The 17,736-nt window shown below is 36.2% G+C and overlaps 1 protein-coding gene across 2 annotated transcripts in view; it reads left to right on the top strand.

The window, feature by feature from the left end:
- CLPX (caseinolytic mitochondrial matrix peptidase chaperone subunit X) overlaps positions 1-17,736 on the top strand; it is a 41,799-nt gene that overhangs the window by 7,120 nt on the left and 16,943 nt on the right. Inside the window, exons 2-6 of one of the 2 annotated variants that reach the window (XM_046009533.1) lie at positions 2,643-2,803; positions 3,999-4,116; positions 11,114-11,268; positions 13,055-13,214; positions 14,786-14,827. In XM_046009533.1, the coding sequence (XP_045865489.1) occupies positions 2,643-2,803; positions 3,999-4,116; positions 11,114-11,268; positions 13,055-13,214; positions 14,786-14,827 (636 nt within the window). The remainder of the gene's footprint in view (positions 1-2,642; positions 2,804-3,998; positions 4,117-11,113; positions 11,269-13,054; positions 13,215-14,785; positions 14,828-17,736) is intronic. The other variant, XM_046009534.1, reaches the window with a different exon arrangement.

Genomic DNA, 17,736 nt, shown 5'->3' with positions numbered 1-17,736 from the left:
GCAAGGAGCCTGGTTTGCGACTCCATCCTGGGCCCCTGGGATCATGACTGAAGCCAAAGGCAGATGCTTAACGGACTGAGCCATCCAGGCATATGAGGGTTAAGTTTTATTCTAAAACATCCAAGTGCAAATAGTCTTATGTAGAGCTTGTTGTAATTGTAGTTTTCCTTGTGAATACATTGTAAAGGTTCAATAAAAAAGTTACATTTGTTACTTTAGATTATAATATTCTATTCTACCATTCATACCGATTTATGGATATTTTCCAAATTTTTCCAAATTTCCATATGGATATTTATGGATATTTTCCTTTTTTCCATTTTTTAAAAATTTGAATTCCATTAATTAACATATAATGTATTGGTTTCAGAGGTAGAGGTCATTGATTCAACACTCTTATGTAATACCCAATGCTCATTACATCATGTCCTTAATGTTTATCACCCAGTTACCCCATCTTCCCACTTCCCTCCCTTCCAGCAACCTTCAATTTGTCTCCTTTTTTTAATTTTTATTTTTTATATTTTATTTATTTATTTGACAGAGAGACATCAACAGAGGGAATACAAGCGGGGGAGTGGGAGAGGGAAAAGCAGGCTTCCCGCTGAGCAGGGAGCCTGATGTTGGGCTCCTGGGATCATGACCTGAGCCGAAGGCAGACGCTTAATGAGCTGAGCCACCCAGGTGCCCCACTGAGTGTGTTTCCTATGATTAAGAATTTCTTTTTTTTTTTTTTTTAAAGATTTTATTTATTTGACAGAGATCACAAGTAAGCAGAGAGGCAGGCAGAGAGAGAGGAGGAAGCAGGCTCCCTGAGCAGAGAGCCTAATGTAGGGCTCGATCCCAGGACCCTGGGATTATGACCAGAGCCGAAAGCAGAGGCTTTAACCCACTGAGCCACCCAGATGTTTAATTGACTAAGCCACCCAGGTGCCCCTTGGAGGTATAATTTTAAACCAGTTTCTGTGTTTGGATACAATGTGTATATCTGTGCATAATCTCTTAAAAGACCTAACAGGTATAGAAATAAAAATTTAAAGCCTGAGTTGAGAATTTTGCAGGGAGTAAAATGAGGGAGATAAAATTAGTTTTTTAAATTTATTTAACTATCAACTTTAAAACCTTGCCCCCTTTTTGTTACTACCTGCTAACCGCTAACCGTGCTCTCATAAACTGCTGGGAAACTTTCTTTGGCTATTCATTAAGATTCATTAATGTATATTAGCTTATGCAGGGTTGTGAGTAGCCCTATTGTACTCAGTACTGAAACCTGTGGGATTTTGTTTAACCTAAGACCATTTGATATTCTTGTGTGGGGAACATGCTTTTAAAGATCAGCTTAGGAAATGCTGCCTTAGAGTATGCAGTGTGACTCTTCTGCTACTGTCTGATTTATTTAGGAGTTTATTTTGTATTTATATGAGAAAAACCAGGGATCAGCCAACTGATTCCATGGACCAAAACTGGCAACACCCATTTGTTTACATATTGTTTGTTTTCATGTTACATAGTAGTTAGAACTGAGACTACAAGGCCCAGAAACCTGGAAATATTTATTATCCTGGTCCTTTACATAAAAAGTTTGCCACAGAAGTCAGTGATTAACCTTTACCTTTTTTTTTTTTTTTAAGATTTTATTTATTTATTTGACAGATAGAGATCACAAGTAGGCAGAGAGGCTAGCAGAGGGAGAGAGAGGAGGAAACAGGCTTCCCGCTGAGCAGAGAGCCTGATGTGGGGCTTGATCCCAGGACCCTGGGACCATGACCTGAGCTGAAGGCAGAGGCTTCAACCCACTGAGCCACCCAGGCGCCCCAACCTTTACCTTTTTAATAATTTTACTTCCAATATGGTAAAAGGTTAAAAAGTTAAAGTGCGGGCACCTGGTGGCTCAGTAGATTAAAGCCTCTGCCTTCGGCTCAGGTCATGGTCCCAGGGTCCTGGGATCGAGCCCCGTATGGGGCTCTTTGCTCAGTGGGGAGCCTGCTTCCCTCCCTTTCTCTGCCTACTTCTGATCTCTCTCTCTGTCAAATAAACAAAATCTTAAAAAAAAAAAAAAGTTGAAAGTATAGTGGTTGTACAGTATTCACTGAATTGAGGTGTTTTTTTTTTATAGGATTGAAACATTTCATTAAAACAGTTTAATAACAGTGCATAACTTTTTAAAGAACATTTGAAGTTTCTTTTCATTGTTGCATATATTACCCCCAGTAGTCAGAAACAGCTGAGAGTTTGTCAGTTGCTTATTTTCATTGGTAGAAATACTATAAGAAGAATAAGAATATAGGGTGTAAATGGCCTTTTTCCCCTGTAGGTGAGGCAGATGTTGAGCTGCTTATCTCACATACTTTCAAAGAGCCACTCATTGTTAGAACCTGGGTGGTCTTTCCTCATTTCCAAACAACAGGCCCAGACTGAAACACCTTTATTACCTGGAATCTGTAGGCCCAGGTCTGGCCTAAATTTAAGGGGGCTCTGCCTTTGATGGTGTTACTATTTTCTCTACCATTTTGTTACTACTGCTGTGAAAACTAAAGCTTTTTCAACCTCCTTTATACTTAAAGAACATTTGTTTTCAGGGAATTTATTGAAGGCTTGTTAATATTTGATGTGTAGAATAATAAGTTTCATTGTATTTCCAGGTATCTCTTGTGGTCGCATTCATATACCCATTTTAGGAAGGCTTGGGACCTTTGAAACTCAGATTCTACGAAGAGCTCCCTTTAGAACCTTTACAGAAACACCAGCATATTTTGCATCAAAAGATGGAATAAGTAAAGATGGCTCTGGAGATGGAAATAAGGTATTTAACTTTATTGATGTCTATATACATATTTGAGTTCTTTCCTTCAAGCAATTAAATGTAATAATAGTATTCTCTATTATGTCACTTTTTATGTTTTCTATAGGAAATATGAAATATATAAAATGATATGAAGAATTTTATGTAATTATATTTTGTGTTTTAGTTTCAACCATTAAAGTTTTATAAGCATTGCACTTAGTCAGCAGTAGGTAAAATTCCTAACACTCCAAAGTAATAAAGAAGCTACATTAAATAATCTATGCAGTCAGAGCTCTGTAGGATTGAATTAGGAATAGCCATCATTTCTTGCTTTCACACAACTCTAAACAATTCATGGTAATATAAACCCCACTTCATTCTCTACCTAAAAATTTTTGGTATCTATCTCTTAATGTTGGACTGCTCTGTAGTTAGCAAGTAGATGATAGGTGATTGTATTGGGTCAGTGAATTACTATCAATTTTATTATGAGAATTTCACTAACACTGGAGTTAATGTTATATGCAAGACAGAATGCTAGGTGCTTTCATATCTATGCTTAATCCTAACAGTGATTCTTTAAAGTATGTAAAATTATCCCCATTTTATTTTATTTTTTAAAGATTTTATTTATTTATTTGACAGAGATTACAAGAAGGCAGAGAGGCAGGCAGAGAGAGAGAGGAGGAAGCAGGCTTCCCGCTAAGCAGAGAGCCCGATGCGGGGCTCGATCCCAGGACCCTGGGATCACGACCTGAGCCGAAGGCAGAGGCTTTAATCCACTGAGCCACCCCGGTGCCCCAATTATCCCCATTGTAGAGATGAGTAAAGTTAGATTCAAGGAAGTTAAGAGTCACTACTTATCATGATGATAACTCCTGATTCAATTTCATTGAAATGTATTTTACCTGTAGTAACTTTTTTTTGTAGTGTTTATTGAGTCATGGAAAGAAAGCTGTTTATACATGCTGGGTCATGTATAAACATGAAGAAGATAAATATATGTGTTTACTAGACTGGTTTTATTGTTCTGGTAAATAGATCTCTGATACCAAAGATAGCAGAGATATAAACTGTACTAATAATTCCATTCTAGAAATTATGAAATTATAAGATTAATTACAGCTTATCTTGCTTATATTTAAGTTACATGTGAAATGGTTGTCTGAAAGTAATATTGACATTCTCTCTTTGTCTCCTCTACTAACATTAGAAATCAGCAAGTGAGGGAAGCAGTAAAAAATCAGGCTCTGGGAATTCAGGGAAAGGTGGAAACCAGCTGAGGTGTCCTAAGTGTGGTGACTTGTGCACTCATGTAGAGACCTTTGTGTGTAAGTATTACTTCTGTTCTTTTTCTCTACCTTGTCTATAAATCATAGACTGCATAGAAATATATCAGTTATATAAGCCAGAGTAATGTTCTTTCTGAACTTACATGACTCTCTCTTATGTTCACCAGATAACTAAAAATCCCCAGGACTGGTAATACTTTGCATGGCGGTATAAGAAATAATTTAAGCAAACTATTTGCTTCTTTATTTTGTGTGTGTGTATGTGTGTGTGTTTATTTCAAATTTTGAATTTTGTGAGTGTTATGTTAAGCTGTAGGAGAACCAAGGTTATTTATTTAGTTTTTTACTCTATACTTGAAGTAACCTGTTGAGTATCTCATATTGTCAGGTATGTCAGTCATTTAGACATTAAGGTATTTTCTCTCTCTGAGTAACCACAGGAGCCAAGCCCTCAATTCTAGAAGGTGTATAATAATTATGAATGATTCAGACACTAAGAGAAGGAAGAAATCAACAGTCCTACTTCTGCTGTTAGTGTCAGTGCCTCTCTCTGGATACAAAGATACTACTACATACCTTTTGTTTCATGAATCAGATAACTCATTTCCTACATGATCAGAGTTACTGGTAAAGATTCAGGAGTAAATTACATTGTACTACCATGTCAGCCTTCCCATATAGTCGAACTGTGAAAAGGTCACTGGTGAGGTTTGGCACAAGTTTCAGTTTCTCATGATTAGCTGGAGAGAACTCTCTGTATTCTAACCCAAATATTAAGACTTCAGTTACACATTTATCATTAATATTAATTTGCCAATATATGAAGAATACTGTTAGGGGTGCCTGGGTGGCTCAGTGGGTTAAAGCCTCTGCCTTCGGCTCAGGTCATGATCTTAGGGTCCTGGGATCGAGCCCCGCATCAGGCTCTCTGCTCAAGCGGGGAGCCTGCTTCCTCCTCTCTCTCTCTGCCTGCCTCTCTGCCTACAAAGCCCAGATCTCTCTCTGTCAAATTAAAAAAAAAAAAAAATACTGTTATATGCAGCATGGTTTTACAGTTTTGGAAAGACTTTTAAAGTAGTTCTATTCTAGGGGCGCCTGGGTGGCTCAGTGGGTTAAAGCCTCTGCCTTCGGCTCAGGTCATGATCCCAGGGTCCTGGCATCGAGCCCCACATTGGGCACTCTGCTCAGCAGGGAGCCTGTTTCTCCCCCTCCCCTCTCTCTGCCTGCCTGTCTGCCTGCTTGTGATCTCTGTCTGTCAAATAAACAAATAAAATATTAAAAAAAAAAAAAGTAGTTCCATTCTATAGGTGAAATGTTTGAGATTCTCTTCATGGTGTTGCTTTGCAAGAGAGCAAAGAGAAGAATCAGTTTGAATGAAAACTAATTTGGTTGCAAAATAAAATGAAAGAACAGGATGTTATGATTTCTAAATAACGTTTGCTATTAACAAATTTGGTGTGAAATAATAGAACTCTAAAAGGTCTGAGAATTGTTCAGTTCATAGTGGCAGTGTCATATTAACAGATTTTAATCAAGAGTTTTATCTTTTTTGGGGGCGCCTGGGTGGCTCAGTTAGTTAAGCATTTGCCTTCAGCTCAGGTCATCTCAGGGTCCTGGGATTGAGCCTCATGTCCAGCTACGTGCTTAGCAGGTATCCTCCCTCACCTTCTCCCTCTGCCACTCCTCTTGCTATGCTCTCTCTCTCAAATAAATAAATAAAATTAAAAAAAAAAAAGGTTTTGTTTTTTTTTTCTTCTAGAGAAAGATTTCAGTCTTTGTAGATTGAAATCTTTCCTTAGAGTAAACTTACCTTAAAGTAAACCTTAGAGCAAACTTTCCTTAGAGTAAAAAAGGAGAAAATAATATTTAATAAATGCCAGTATATACAGTTTTATTCTCACAGTCTTTTTTCTGTCAGGACAAAAAGTGAGAGTATCCTCATTTTTTTTTAAGTGAAGAAGCTAAGATGTAACAGGTTTAACTCATCCACAGTCACAGAGCAGTGATTTGCTATTCAGAAGTTCCTATCCCATACTTTTTTCCCCCAACATTTATGCATTTATTTGAGTGAGAGTGAGAGAATCTCAACAGATTCTGTGCTGAGCACAGAGCCTGATGCGGGGCTCAGTCTCAAGACCGTGAGATCACATCCTGAGCCAGAACAGAGTCTGGATACTTAACCGATTGCACCATCCAAGAGCCCCTCTCTCCTACATTTTTAGCAGCTGGGATTGTCTAGGGTTAAAGTGGCTCCTATTGAGAATAAATTCATTTTTCTTTTACACAGTGTTTTCAAAACTTGGCAGGTTGTATTAATCACTGAGAGTGGCTGTTAAACATGCAGGTTCTCTCCTTCCCTAGAGATGAGATTCTCTAGATGTTGAGTGGAATCCTAGAATATGTATGTTTAACAATGAGACCAAGTGTGGAAAAAACTCTAATGTTATTTAGTCAACTCAAGGCTGAGGTTGTTTCCTTTGGGAATTCTAATTGGGGCGGTGGAATGTGGGAGTAGAGAATGGGGAAGAAAAGAATTAAAGGAGAGTAGAGGTACTTAGAGATAATTTAGTAAGTCAACATCTGTTGGGACAGCCACCACTAGGGTCCTGAAAACAAACACAGATGAACATGACGCTGTCCTGTCCTCTGGAACTTTACTGCACGGGAGTGATAGGCCCCCAGAAGTGAGATATGGCCCTCCTGTCTTGATTTTTCTGACCCATACTATAGGTCTCTTTTGAAAGCTGAGGATCTTTTTTGTCTACTCACTGAAAATTGAAAGTTTTATTGAAGCACAGGTTATTCCTTTTGTTTGAATCTGCATTTATTTGGTTATTGGCTCATAAACATCTTTTTATGTACTTTTTGATCTTTTATCTTTTTTTGTTGTTGAGTTAGGAGAAAGAATTCTTATTCTGAGTACTAGACCTTTATCCAGAGATTTGATTTAAGTATTTTTTCTCATTCTGTGGGTAGTTCTTTCCTTTTAAATACTGTATAGCAGGAGTCAGCCAACTTTCAGTATGAAAGACCAATTAGTAAATATTTTAGGCCTTGTGGGCCCTGTAGTCTGTGTTGCAAGTATTGTTCTGTGCTGTTAAAGTGGGAAGCAGTCAGAGACAATGTAAATCATGAGGTTCACTGTGTTCCTTTAAAACTTTGCATATAGGCACTGAAATTTGAATTTCGTTTCTTTTCCCGAAGTGTAAAAACTATTAGCTCATTGACCTTTCTGTATATATTCCACCTCACAAGTATATTTGTAGTGATTTTTATGTTCTTTTACTGCGGTATTACTCTAGTTTGACTTTGTTGAAATAAAATACCATTTTTATAGGTAGCATTATGATACGTAGAAAATCATCAGAAATTGAAATAAGAACTAATATCTAAGATTTTTTTTTTTTTTTTAGAGAGAGAGAGAGCAGAGAGAGCACAAGGGGGGAGAGGGAGAGTGAGACTTTGAAGCAGGCTCCACCCTCAGCATAGAGCCTGACCCAGGGCTCCATCTCACGACCCTGAGATTATGATCTGAGCTGAAATCAAGAGTCAGACGCTTAACCAACTGAGCTACCCAGGCGTATCCATATCTAAGAAATTTTTTATTATAAGTACTCATATATACTGTTCTTTAGTTTTCTTTTGCCTTTTAAGTAACTTGTCAAACATGAATAGTTTCCCCACTTTTATTTAAGGTAGAACCTTTAGCTGTTTTTTATGTACATAGTACGTTTTGAAGGCTTACTGTACTTACATGTCTTATACAGTAGGAATTAAACTTTTTTGTTTGGTTTAGAGATTTTGTGTTGGACCCTGAAACTTGTTAAAAGTCATGAACTTTAATTTAAACAAATCTGAGAACGTTTTTACTGAGGTTGTCTTTTTGTCATATTATACAAGCATGTCTACTGGGATTAGTATTCTGCATATGAAGGAATAGAGTAGTATGCTTGTAGTAATCATTTAAAGGAAAATGGTTTATTTATCCCCTGATAATTTAACAAAATTAGATTTTGCCACTTGTCTTCAGGAGTAAAAAATAAACATTGCAGTGCTTATGATTTTTTTTCCAAAATAGCATTTTGATAAATAAAATTGAATGTGGGTATATGTTGAACATGTTTCATTGTAAAATTGATACTGTGATATTTGAGTAGGATGTAAACAAGGCTTCTAAAGTAAGCAAAGAGGGATGCAATCTGTTTAGTCTCTTTCCCTTTGACCTAATTTCTTTAGAGAAATATTTTGTTCTTGTGTTTGCAAGCCAGATATTCCTGTCATTCAGCCTGAACTAGATCAGAGGCTTCTCTGCCCTTTAATCCTTGCCTTGTTTACCATTAGTAACAGCTGTAAAGTGATGCTTCTTTTTAAAGTAAAGGCATTGACTATCTTTCCCATTGGTGGAGAATGATGATAATACATTGGGGTTTGTGTAAATCCAAGGTACTTGGAATAGTAGTATTTGTAGGTGATCAGTACATAGAAAGCATGAATGATCTCTCTTCTAGTTTAAAATTTGCTGCTGGGGCACCTGGGTGTATCAGTCAGTTAAGTGGCTGCCTTCAGCTCAGGTCAGGATCCCAGCCAGGGTCCTGGGATGGAGCCGCACGTTGGGCTCTCTGCTTAGTGGGGAGTCTGCTTCTCCCTCTCCCTCTCTGCTCTTGTTCTCTTTCTCAAGTAAATAAACAAAAAATAAAATAAAATTTCCTGCTAGAATTTATCCAGAATGTAATTTTGATTAACCTTGTGTTTAAGAATATATACATAAATATTAAATTGATTGATTTAGTAGATTTATTTTTGAAACACAGAATTGTCTTTTTTTTTTTAAGTTCGATTATTTTGTGAAGATACAGATGTGCTTACCAGTATAGTTTTTCTGGTAATCTATGGGTAGGTAGTTTACAATATTTCCAAAGGAGAAATTATCATAGTTTTATTTTTTTGATTCTTTAATTTAAATTCCATTTAATTAACATATACTGTATTATTAGTTTCAGAGGGTGAAATCAGTAATTCATCAGTTGCATACAACACCCAGTGCTCATTCCATCAAGTGCCCTCCTTAATGTCCATCACCCAGTTACCCCATACCCCCTATATACCTCTCCTCCAGCAACTCTCAGGTTGTTCATAGTTAAGATCTCTTAGGGTTTTCCTCCCTTTCTGTTTTCCTCTTATTTTTCCTTCCCTTTCCCTGTATTCATCTGTTTTGTTCCTTAAATTCTACATACAAGTAAAATCATACGTACGATATTTGTCTTTCTCTGACTGACTTATTTCCCTTAGCATAATACCCTCTAATTCTGTCCCACATCATTGCAAATGGCAAGATTTCATTCTTTTTGTTGGTTGAATAATATTCTGTGTGTGTGTGTGTGTGTGTGTGTGTATACACATACCACATCTTTATCCATTCATCTGTCAATGGACATCTGGGCTCTTCCCATATTTTGGCTATTGTGGACATTGCTGCTATAAACATTGGGGTACACATACCCCTTCAGAGATTCTCATGGTTTTAAAAAATTATTTTTCTTTGCAGTTTTAGCTATCTAGTTAGATTACACAAAGGTAACACAAAAATGTATTACCCAGACCTACCAACATATAACTAATTCCTGTGTATCATTTGCTCTGTATCTGTTAGTAATCTATATGAGAGTCTCTTCTGTGCTTTCCAAGGACCCTGGTTACATTGGTAGAGTTAAGCTTGGAGAAGATATAAGAGTATATGTCTATATACCTATATCCCATAGGTGTATTTTAGAAGGAGAGAGAAAAAAGGAAATGACCTTTGGCTTAACACAGGATATTCTATAGCTGATGCATTGATACTGAGGTAACCCTTTCACCCTCACTTTTATTTTTTAATTTTCAAAATTTTTTGACCACGGGGCGCCTGGGTGGCTCAGTGGGTTGAGCCGCTACCTTCGGCTCAGGTCATGATCTCAGGGTCCTGGGATCGAGTCCCGCATCGGGCTCTCTGCTCAGCAGCGAGCCTGCTTCCCTCTCTCTCTCTCTGCCTGCCTCTCTGTCTACTTGTGATCTCTCTCTGTCAAATAAATAAATAAAATCTTTAAAAAAAAAAAAATTTTTTTTGACCTCACTTTTAATTGTTCCTACGTTGTTTTCAAAAGCTGTATGATTATCTTTAAGTCAGTATGAGTGAGAATGTTATCTTGTTAGTTTCTTAGTGGTTTTTAGGTCAAAGAAATAGGAACTATTGGAGTTGTTAAAAAATGAAAATAAGGCATGAAACAGTTTTATATATTTACCAAATTAAGTTTTTAAAAATGCTGATAGGTTTGAAAAGAACCTAAAGAACATATATATGTGTGTATATATATATATTTTCTCACATTTTTTAGGAATTGAAATTGATTTCTCTCTTCCAACTTCTGTGTATATTTGAAATTTTTCATAAGAAAATCTTAGAAAAATAGAATTTATTTGTGATAATACTTTTCACATTTTTTTCATTCAAGTATTTTTTTTTATTCTTTTTTTTTTTCCATTTTATTTTTTCAGCGTAACAGTATTCATTCTTTTTGCACAACACCCAGTGCTCCATGCAAAACGTGCCCTCCCCATTACCCACCACCTGTTCCCCCAACCTCCCACCCCTGACCCTTCAAAACCCTCAGGTTGTTTTTCAGAGTCCATAGTCTCTTATGGTTCGCCTCCCCTCCCCAATGTCAAGTATTTCAGTAAAATAAATGATTAATATTTTTCTAGTGGTTATTTTCTAAATTAAATTTAATGAATGGAAGTTGAAAGAACATCAGCCAATCTTTTCTCTTAATAAAGTATATCACAAAATGAAAGAACCTATGGAAAATCAACAAAATGATTTACTGAACTCGTCTATTTGTATCCTCTATCTTAGGTATAAACTAAGTTGTTTGTTGTCGCTTGTGGAGTGAATTACAGCCTACTTTTTGTCAAGTACATAGTTTTCATTTACCGTGAGTCTGTAAGATTAAACACTATTTAAATTATTTTTTCTTTGCTGACCTTTCTTTCCTTTTAACAGCATCCACCCGTTTTGTGAAGTGTGAAAAATGTCATCATTTTTTTGTTGTACTATCTGAAGCAGACTCAAAGAAAAGCATAATTAAGGAACCTGAATCAGCAGCAGAAGCTGTAAAATTGGCATTCCAACAAAAACCACCTCCTCCCCCCAAGAAGGTATAAGTCTTAGCTTAGTCCTTTAAGCTCTTTATCTTGAAAACGTTTCATTGCTCTCCTCTCCTAGTTTATATTGGATCTTAATACTATTACCTAAACAAGTCTTAAATTCTTAATATGGACTATATCTGGCTCAATTCTTTTTGATACTTGAATTTTGATACTTTGAATTTAGGTATGGAGTCCATGGTTATAGTCCCATGTCATGATTATGGCATTCAGTAACAATGAAATACAGTTGGATGATTATTAAAATAGTGTTAATACTAAATTAATCTAAAATGATATCCATAAAATGGAGAAGCTGTGGATTTATTTTTCTTAGTTTGGGCCCCTAAATAATACCAGCCTGTAATTTCTCCCCATAAATTAGTCTACTTTATGATAAAGCAGCCTCAGTCTAACAGTGGAAGCAAGTAATTTTTTCACGACTTGTGTGCCAGGGATGTCCTGTATAGTGCTATGGCTTTAGTGGTGGGGGCTCCTTCCAAGAGTCTCAGATTGTGATCTGGCCATATGAAACATGGCAGAGTGTATCACCCGCTCCATTGGCTACTTGCTTGCTTAGGTTATTTCTTACCCTCTGCCTCAGTATAGCTTTTTTCTGCTGTATTAAGACACCAGTGCATTTATCTCTACCTCCAAATGTGCTGTGGCAGATTTAATAATTCATGGATATAATTTGTGAGGAATCAAGATTTTAAAAAACTATAATAAAATGCATATGGTCAGCAACTAAAGAATTTGTTGTGTAAAAATAAATAATCTAATGAAAAATACAGCTATTAAACTTTATATCCTCCACCGATTTGTGTAGACTTTGGACATCAGAGTTCAAAAATAGGTAATTTAACTATTTTTGGAAGTTAATATTAACAGTTAATTTCTATTTAGTAAACCCCAGGTTCCAGGGTGTTAGCAATATCCAAGTATGAGACAGAGCTTTAGTTTCCAATAGTAAAGTTTTTTAGATTACCATTTAGATAAATGAGTAACTTTAAAGTTAATGCCTGAGAAAAAACTGTTTGTGAATATTCAAACATACAGATGCTGGTAATGGCTTTAGTTATATAATGCTTTTTTGAAAATGGTAGTTTTATAATATGTTATTTTTATTTATTTATTTTTTTTAAAGATTTTATTTATTTATTTGACAGAGAGAAATCACAAGAGAGGCAGGCAGAGAGAGAGAGAGAGGAAGGGAAGCAGGCTCTCCGCTGAGCAGAGAGCCCGATGTGGGACTCGATCCCAGGACCCTGAGATCTTGACCTGAGCTGAAGGCAGCGGCTTAACCCACTGAGCCACCCAGGCGCCCTATAATATGTTATTTTTGTGAAGAATATTATTTCTATGATGGAGAGAGGTATAGAAAGGACTTATTTTAATGATTTTACACTAATGGTGATATCGTTAGACTCATGGTGGCATATGTAGGTATTCTAAGTGACTTTAATAATTAACTTTTTAAAAATTAGGATTAGGATTAATGGCATTGTGTGCAGAATAGAAATTGACAGAACATTAGAAGAGTACAGTGATACTTTGTTAAGGTAAAGAACAAATGAATCGTGTTTTGTCTGCTTAGGTTTGGGGACTCTGAATCATTGTTACATAGATACCATGCACTATGGCCATAACCTATGGCCATACCTTGGCATTTTTTTTTTTTTTTGATGAGTCTTTTTGTACAAATTTAAAACTGTTAACAGATGTGCTCAGTGCATAATTTCTTAATGTGTGTGTGTTTGTGATAGCTCATAGTAATTAATTCATAACCATTTTTCAGATTTATAACTACCTCGACAAGTATGTTGTTGGCCAGTCATTTGCTAAGAAGGTGCTTTCAGTCGCTGTGTACAATCATTATAAGAGAATATATAACAATATCCCAGCTAATCTGAGACAGCAAGCAGAGGTTGAGAAGCAGACATCATTAACACCTAGAGGTTAGTGTTTTGATAACTGACCAAAATGGCGATTATTGTTCTTAGAGGAAATACTTATTTGCAACTTCTTGCTTTTGTCCTAAAATGCTTTTAGTATAGTACAGCATTTTTCAAAGTGCAGGCCTCTTCCATTAGTGGATCATGAAATCATTCTGGTAGATTGCCAACAGCATTTTTTTTTTTAAGTTAATAGGTGTGAATAGAAAATAGAGTACATTAACTTGTAGTTACATATTCTTTCATAAAACTTTTATTTTCAGTCATATGTGCATGGGTTTTGAGTCACAGAGTAAAATGTATTTCTCAGTGAAAAATATTTGAAAGTCACAGGAGTAGAGATTGAGACACCATCTTCAAATTGTAGACTTCACCACAACTAATTCCTCATGACTGAATCATCATGTGTCTTGGTCAGAGATATATGAAGATAGATAATAGATATATGAAGATAGATGATAGAGATATGTGAAGATAGACAATAAGATAGATCACAGAACATATCTGGCATTCTTTGCTTTTTAGGGCCCAGCAGCAGAGTATAAGGCAGATTTGCGTAATTTTTATTAATAATAGATTCTAATATATACCAATACATTTTATAATCTCAATTCACTGTAGATAATAATTATTTATATTAGTAGAATGATAATTTTAAAAACTATGAATAGAGTAAAATGCAAATTTTTTAAGGTGTGTTTATTTTTAATTGGTGAGGAGCCCTCATTTCTTACTTAGGCCTATGATCTGTCATTTTATTTTATTTATTTACTTAAAAAAATTTTTCTTTTATTTATTTGAGAGAGAGAGTACAAGCAGGGGGAGGGAGGGGCAGAGGGAGAAGCACACTCCCCACTGAGCAGGGAGCCAGATGTGGGGCTTGATCCCAGGAACCCGAGATTACGACCCAAGCTGAAGGCAGATGCCTAAACAGCTGAGTCACCCAGGCGCCCCTGTAATCTATCATTTTACATTCTTTAAGTCATCATTTTATAATTTGAGGGAATTCTGAATAGTTACATATTATAAAAATATATCTTTTGATTATTTTTTGGTGACTTACTGGCTCACAGTTCACTTGTTGAACTTACTGTAAGATAGTTGTATGGTAGTATCAGTTTTTTATTTTTAGAAAGTGTAAGCCATAATAACGGAAGACATGGAATCTTCACTTTTATGGAATCCACATAGCACTGTCTAGTCATGAAGCAAAATAAATTTTTTCTGGTCCCTTCAGTCAGCAAATCAATAGTTAAACCAAGGTTGGGAAGGCAAATGGTGTGTTTATGGTATGAGGGATTTAAACTTTTGTTGAAGACTTAAATAATTACTACCCTTTTTTAAATACAACCTTATTATTTGACAAGTGTGAATGTTAGCAATTGGACATCCATTGTTAATACATTTGGATTTTTTTAATATAGAAAGTATGTAACGTATAGATTCTTCCATACTGTGAAAAGCTACAAAAACAATGAACACATTCTTATGTATATTTGAAAGAGGGCAAGAAGTGAGATATTCCTTGTTTGTTCCTCTAAACAAATACATATTTTCATGTTGTCGTTTCTTAGAGTTAGAAATAAGAAGACGGGAGGATGAGTACAGATTTACAAGTAAGTGACCTCTCCTCAGGTCCTCCTCTGTAATAATTCTTCCTTTTGAGATTTAACTCAATGAAGTATGTCAGCAGTAACAATGGTAGACCTATATTTGCTCATGTATTACCAAGAAAGATATTGTATGTTACATGAACATGTTTATGATACATAGTATATATAATTTTGTAATAGTTTTTCATAGCTAATTTGTGTAGTTTGTGTATGTTGGGTTACTTCAGATATTTGAGTTTATCTTTTCTGTTGTGATATTTCTTAAAGCGTAATGCAGAGAAATAAAATACATAGTTTTTCTCTATAAATATAGACCTGCATGCATATTAACAGGAATAGTATTTTTTTTAAATCTGTAACTTGCTATTTTATCTTTTCTCCCCCATACAATTAGAGTTGGCTTGCTTATATATGTCAGAAATTTTAGGGGAGGCAGAAATTTCTGGTAAAGCTTTCCTTTACCAGAAACAGTTTTTATTTGTGTGTTTGTTTATGAAACCTGGATAACCTTGCAAATTATGAATAAGCCTTAACTCACTGTTTCCAACCCTGGGTTGCCCCTCTAAGCATCAGATGGTCTGATGGAGGGTGTAGAAGGACCTGGTGCCTTAAGGATAATGGCCATTCTGATGTCTTGCACCCACTCCTTTGGAGGTGGCTATGTAGTTGCTGCACAGATGGTAAAGGTTCATAAAAAGATTCACACAGCCTTTGTTTCAGTAATTAAAATAATGAACAAGAAATAGATAAACCCTGTGAACACTTTCCACTTACACGTTTGGTACTTTTGCCTTTGAACCAAGATATATTATTTTTAAAATAATTAATTAATTTAGAGAGCACAGGTGACCTGGGGAGGGGGCAGAGAGAGAGGGAGAGAGAATCTCAAGCAGGCTCCACAGCTAACATGGAGCCTGATGAGGGGGTCAGTCTCTTGACCCTGAGATCATGACCTGAGCCAAAATCAAGTCAGACACTTAGTGGACTGATCTACCTACCCTCCCCTGAACCAAGATATTTTATATATGTATTATTTAAAGTATATTGTATATATATGAGAACATAACTAGTTAACCAACTCTGGCATGAGAGCTATTACATGTAATAAAATTGCATTGTCTCTAGTAACACTTGAATTGTATGGAAATAATGATTATATCATACATGGTAGAGGAGCACCTAAGTGGCTCAGTCAGTTAAGGTCTGCCTTCAACTCGGGTCGTGATCCTGGAGTTCTGGGATCGAGCGCCACATCATCATGCTCCCTGCTCAGTGGGGAGTCTGTTTCTCCCTCTGCCCTTCATCCTGCTCTCATGCTGTCTTTCTTTCTCAAATAAATAAAATCTTTAAATACAATGCAGTAAAATTAGATTATATATGAGATTATAAGATCTAAAAAACTTTAAGGCCATGTATTTATATTTTCTAATTAAAAAATATTGTCAGTTGTTTTGTCAGTACTATATTCAAGAGGTCCTGGGTAGCTCAGTCAGTGAAGCATCTGCCTTAGGCTTACATCATGATCCTGGGATCGAGCCCCAGATTGGTCTCCCCTTCCCTCTGCAGCTCCCCCTGGTTGTGCTCTTTCTCAGTCTCTCAAATAAGTAAATTAAAAAATATATATGTGTACTACATTCGTAAATTTGGACAGATAGCTAGTGAAACTAGTACGAATTTGTAAAGAAAAATCTTTGGTGAATAGTTTGAAAGAAATATATGTAGTGATTTAATGTAACTTAAATGGTAACAAGTACCAAAAGAACTTAGGTAAAAGCATTTTGTAATTATATACATTGAATGACTTGGGAAAGTAATATTTTGAAAGCTTAAATAGAATTTATTTTCATGTATAGTTTCATCTTGTCCAGGGGGGGTTTTAGGTTCTAAAGTTAAGGACATTAGGGCAAAATGATACATAATCAAAATATTCTTTCAAGTTTCTTTTAGAAATCAATGTCAGAGATCAACATATTACTCTCAGTAAGACTGATGGATTCTCCCATCATTGGAACATGTTTTTCTTCATTTGGGCACCAGATGAAACAGTTGGCTTGCATTTGGGCTATGTTACACAAATACTTAAATATTAGGAAAATAGCAATACTGATAGCAAATTCTTCTATAACGTTTATAAAACTCTGCCAGGCACAGTTCTAAGTATTTTACATATTTTAACTGATTTAATCTTCCTAAAACCTGTGAGACAGAAACTGTTATTTTCACACCCACTTTATAGGTAGGAAAACTAAAATGCAGAAATTTTAAGTAATTTGTCCAGGCCCACATCACCAGTGAGCTTCATGCAACTAACCATATACTGCTTACTCATTATAGAGAACTGCTCCTGCGTTGAGAGAAAAACAGACTAACTGAAAGGACAGGAAAATTAGCTCAAGTTTACCCTGGAGTATATTTTCATGAAATGGAATGATGGACGCCTGGGTGGCTCAGTAGGTTAAGTGGCTGCCTTCCGTTCAGGTCATGATCCCAGGGTCCTGGGATCGGGCCCTGCATTGGACTCCTTGCTCAGCACAGAGCCTGCTTCGCCCTCTGCCCTTCCCCGGGCTCGTGCTTTCTCTCTCCCTCTCTCTGACAAATAAATAAGTAAAATCCTAAAAAAAAAAAAGAAATGAAATGGAATCACAAACACGTACTATTTAAATTATTCCTCTTTGTTTTCTTTTTTCAAAGACTTTTATTTATTTGACAGAGTACAGGCAGGGGTAATGGCAGAGGGAGATGAAGAAGCAGGCCCCCTTCTGGGCGGGGAGCCTCACTGAGGGCTTGATCCTAGGACCCCAGGATCATGACCCATGTAGAAGGCAGGCACTTAACCTACTAAGCCTCCTAAGCGCTTCTAAATTATTCCTCTTCTTAAAATTTTAATTAGGGGAGCCTGGGTGGTTCAGTGG

This window comes from Meles meles, chromosome 6 (genome assembly GCF_922984935.1).
Source record: "Meles meles chromosome 6, mMelMel3.1 paternal haplotype, whole genome shotgun sequence".
In the NCBI taxonomy this organism is placed as follows: domain Eukaryota; kingdom Metazoa; phylum Chordata; class Mammalia; order Carnivora; family Mustelidae; genus Meles; species Meles meles.
Note: the sequence above shows the minus strand (reverse complement) of the source record. Positions and strands in the feature narration are given on the sequence as shown.